This window comes from Chrysoperla carnea, chromosome 5, assembly GCF_905475395.1.
Source record: "Chrysoperla carnea chromosome 5, inChrCarn1.1, whole genome shotgun sequence".
NCBI lineage: Eukaryota > Metazoa > Arthropoda > Insecta > Neuroptera > Chrysopidae > Chrysoperla > Chrysoperla carnea.
This window is the reverse complement of record NC_058341.1, coordinates 10,451,347-10,454,935: the sequence shown is the minus strand read 5'-3', so window position 1 is coordinate 10,454,935 and position 3,589 is coordinate 10,451,347. Positions and strand designations below refer to the sequence as shown.

General features: G+C 31.5%; 2 protein-coding genes across 2 annotated transcripts; one reads left to right on the top strand and one right to left on the bottom strand.

The window, feature by feature from the left end:
* LOC123300482 (transmembrane emp24 domain-containing protein 2) lies at positions 1 to 1,020 on the bottom strand. The gene is made up of 3 exons (XM_044883065.1): positions 846 to 1,020; positions 583 to 764; positions 1 to 390 (listed from the first exon to the last, which is right to left on the bottom strand). The coding sequence occupies exons 1-3, from the start codon at positions 970 to 972 to the stop codon at positions 82 to 84; spliced, it is 618 nt and encodes a 205-aa protein (XP_044739000.1). The 5' UTR covers positions 973 to 1,020; the 3' UTR covers positions 1 to 81.
* An 834-nt stretch (positions 1,021 to 1,854) lies between these two features.
* On the top strand, positions 1,855 to 3,159 carry LOC123299573 (protein unc-119 homolog). The gene is made up of 3 exons (XM_044881814.1): positions 1,855 to 2,373; positions 2,430 to 2,602; positions 2,829 to 3,159. Exons 1-3 carry the CDS (start codon positions 2,003 to 2,005, stop codon positions 2,942 to 2,944), a joined length of 660 nt encoding a protein of 219 aa, XP_044737749.1. The 5' UTR covers positions 1,855 to 2,002; the 3' UTR covers positions 2,945 to 3,159.
* The last annotated feature ends 430 nt before the right edge of the window (positions 3,160 to 3,589 follow it).

Below are 3,589 nucleotides of genomic sequence, written 5' to 3'. Positions count from 1 at the left end.
TAAAAATTATGAAAACAATTTTATTAAATAATTTACAAAAGGATTTGATATTCGTACAAATATTGCACACTAAAAAATAATTCACACTACCCTTCGTACTTCGAAAAATCGTTTAAGATAGTATACTTGACCAACGGTCATTGCAACAAGCACAGCAGCTTCAAAGAATGACCACATCACAACACGTGAATTTGTATTTTCGTTAATGGCACGATGAATACGATCACGTACTTGCATGTATTCTTGTTCGTGTTTCACACCAGTCAATTGGCCGGATAATTGTTTTATCATTTCTTCGAGTTTTGAATGATTACTTTGTGCGTCACCATCAGCAGCTGCAGCTTCAGCCTCTTTCGGTGCATCACCGACTTCCAAATTAAACATAACAACCTGAAATATAAACGTATTTAGAATTATATCGAAAATTCTGAAGTTTCAATAAAATTTAGACATGTTAACTGAATTATAGTAATACAGAGCCCTGCAATTCATGATGTTTTAGGATCCTTAAATTTTAGGGCTCTATACGTGAACGGAACAGATCTAATTTTTTATAAATAATGAGTTATTTCAAATTTGTACCTTTGGAGTCATGGTAGACATTTGATTTGAGAAACAATAAGTATAAACTCCCGTTGCATGAGCAGCAAAAGTATATTTTCCAGATGTCTCACGTTCCCCTTGGTATATAATCTTTTGATCGGGACCAATTATACGTACATCTATATCCAAAAATCCACCTTCAGCAATTTCGAACATCAAACCTATTATATAAAAATTATTCATGCTTAGTTAGTGCCATTTATTATTCAGATAGAAAAAATTGAACCTAAAAATTTTCTTACCCATTTTGGTGCCGGTTTCTACTCGATCATGGAAACATTCTTCGGCATGTGCATCCACAGTGATAAAATATCCATAACTTTGACAAATACAGTTTAAAATAAGAAAAAATATGCTGTATTTCAACATTTTTTGATTTTTTGACTTTTTTCAGCCACGTAATTTTACAATAAAAAGTGTTTGGTGTTAAATTTTGATGAAGTGTTTATGTCAGTAGAGATAATTATTTTTAAGGAGGTTCCTTGGTACTTGGTAGAACTAGACAAGGTATGCTCTTTTGTAGGTAGGAGTAGGATGGGGACATTCTCTCATTCTTTTGCACGGTTCTCAGTCAGCGCCATATTGCTTATTTATTTATAGTGTAGGCGCTGAGTATGTTTTGTATACATTTATAGGTCCTACCGAACAAGGAGTGTATTGCATTTTGTTACTTTTGTATAGAAGTATTTTGAACATCTAAATCTGAATTTTTCATTTATCATTAATTTTTTATTCATTGTCAGGAACTATTTTTCACACAAGGATTGTTCACACAAACGTATTCATGTTTTTTACAACATTTGAATCAAGAAGCGGGGAAAAGCTAAAATGGCATCGATTAGATACATGCACCTACTGAACCAAAACTCGTCCTACATCGAGCATACCTTGTCTAATTCTACCAAGGGAGGTTCTACGTCATCAACTGGTGATTATAAGATTTCTAAATTTAGATCCAACTTATAATGCTCTTATACATGATATTTATATAAGAGTAGTTTTATTTATGGAATTTAATCTGCAGAAGATTCCAACAATTACTGAATAAAGGATTTTAATGACAGATGTATAAATAAAGCAGCCCAATTTCTTCAACCTCCTTAATTTTAATGTCATCGATTTATTCCGAATTTGAACTGTCAATGGATTATTATCTACTCGTTACGCACTATTTGTATAAAATGATACGTCAAATTTACTATATTTTATCTTTATTTAGATACTACGATAAAAGTGGAAAAGAGATACCTCGCATGTCGATACTTAACTCATCGTGAATATTCCACATTCCAATACAAAAATTAAAGCTTGAGAATTGTTAGGAGTTTACAATATTCGAATTATTTTAATTTTATGTTTTGAATTAAATGCATGAAAATATCAATTAAAATTTGTTAAAATGAGTTGTGTGAGTAATAGTCGTGGATCTGTACAAACAAAATCGCGAGATGAAGTTACGGATGAAATACAAAATGAGAAAATAACACCAGAGGATGTTCTTAGGCTAACAAAAATCGCAGATCATTATTTGTGTTCACCAGATGCAAATATTTATGAAATAGACTTTACCAGATTTAAAATACGCGATTTGGAAAGTGGTGCCGTATTATTTGAAATTGCAAAACCTACAGTTGAAAGTAATAATCAAGACTCAAATCCAGACAATAAAGATCCACAGGACAATGAGGAAGCAGTGGATTTGAATGCTGGACGTTTTGTTCGGTATCAATTTACACCACAATTTTTAAAATTGAAGACTGTTGGTGCCACGTAAGTTCTTTGTTTATTTAGGTCAAGTGGTTCAATTTAAAATGTTCTTTTTATAGTGTTGAATTCACAGTGGGATCAAGACCTGTGAATAGATTTCGAATGATTGAACGTCATTTCTTTAGAGATAAGTTATTGAAAACTTTCGATTTTGAATTTGGATTTTGTATACCACATTCCCGAAATACATGCGAACACATTTATGAATTCCCTACGTTGGCACCCGAACTAGGTAAAGCATTTTATTCTATTCTTTATCTTGTTTAAGAATGATTTAGAAAGTTTTTGCATGATTTACTTAATTCTAAATGGTCTTACACATCACGGCTCATGACAAGGGCTACTATTGTATCCTTGTTAGAAATATTTTGAGATTGAAATTTCCAGAATGGACTTTGGTGTGTAAGAACCATACAAATCAGTTTCTTTTTTTGCTAAGTGGCACACATTTGTTACAGTGCAAGAAATGATAAATAATCCTTTTGAAACACGATCAGATTCGTTTTACTTCGTGGATGATACTCTAGTTATGCACAATAAGGCTGACTACGCTTATAATGGAGGTCCAGCTTAAAGGTTAAACAAAATGCTCTCGCTAAAAGGCACAAATTGTCCGAAGCAGCAGTCCAACACACTCAGTAATTATTTTTAAATTTAAAAAAAATAACGAAAATATTTCTTACAGATTGAAATTAAAAAAAAAAAAAAAAACAATTCCACATATTTATTATTAAGCACTTTAAAAATATATTTCACCCTCTTGCCTTTTTACACCACCAAAAATTTGTTTTTTATGCTGCTTTTAAATATTTATACAGTAGGGTCCAATTTTTTAAATTAATTTATTTAATTATTAAGTGCGTTATTTCGTATAGAGTCAAAATCGGCTGAAAGGACATTGAAGGAAGCTTTAATTTTGGTGGTTTTAAGCGGTATTTAAATGGAATAGATATCTTCTGAGATAAAAATTATTAAAAAGCTAATTTTCACTAAAAATCATCTTTTTTCGAAGGAAAATAATGTTCGATCCTCAAACGGCAAGCTACAGAATCAAAGCGTTAGGTTGGAATGACTCAATTTGACCCTTTGGTTTTCAAGTTTATCTTTTAACGACCGGGCTTTGTTTTTTTCCTCGAAAAAAAGATCATTTTAGTGAAGGGATCACTTAATGAACTCCTAGTAATATAATAATTATTGATAACTACTTCATTGTCGATAG

Coding starts and splice junctions, on each gene's coding strand:
- LOC123299573 (XM_044881814.1), top strand. CDS start 2,003: ATGAGTTGTGTGAGTAATAGTCGTGGATCTGTACAAACAAAATCGCGA. Junction 2,374..2,429: donor TTGAAGACTGTTGGTGCCAC/GTAAGTTCTTTG, acceptor TTCTTTTTATAG/TGTTGAATTCACAGTGGGAT. Junction 2,603..2,828: donor TACGTTGGCACCCGAACTAG/GTAAAGCATTTT, acceptor CATTTGTTACAG/TGCAAGAAATGATAAATAAT.
- LOC123300482 (XM_044883065.1), bottom strand. CDS start 972: ATGTTGAAATACAGCATATTTTTTCTTATTTTAAACTGTATTTGTCAA. Junction 765..845: donor AGAAACCGGCACCAAAATGG/GTAAGAAAATTT, acceptor TTTATATAATAG/GTTTGATGTTCGAAATTGCT. Junction 391..582: donor TGTCTACCATGACTCCAAAG/GTACAAATTTGA, acceptor TTTATATTTCAG/GTTGTTATGTTTAATTTGGA.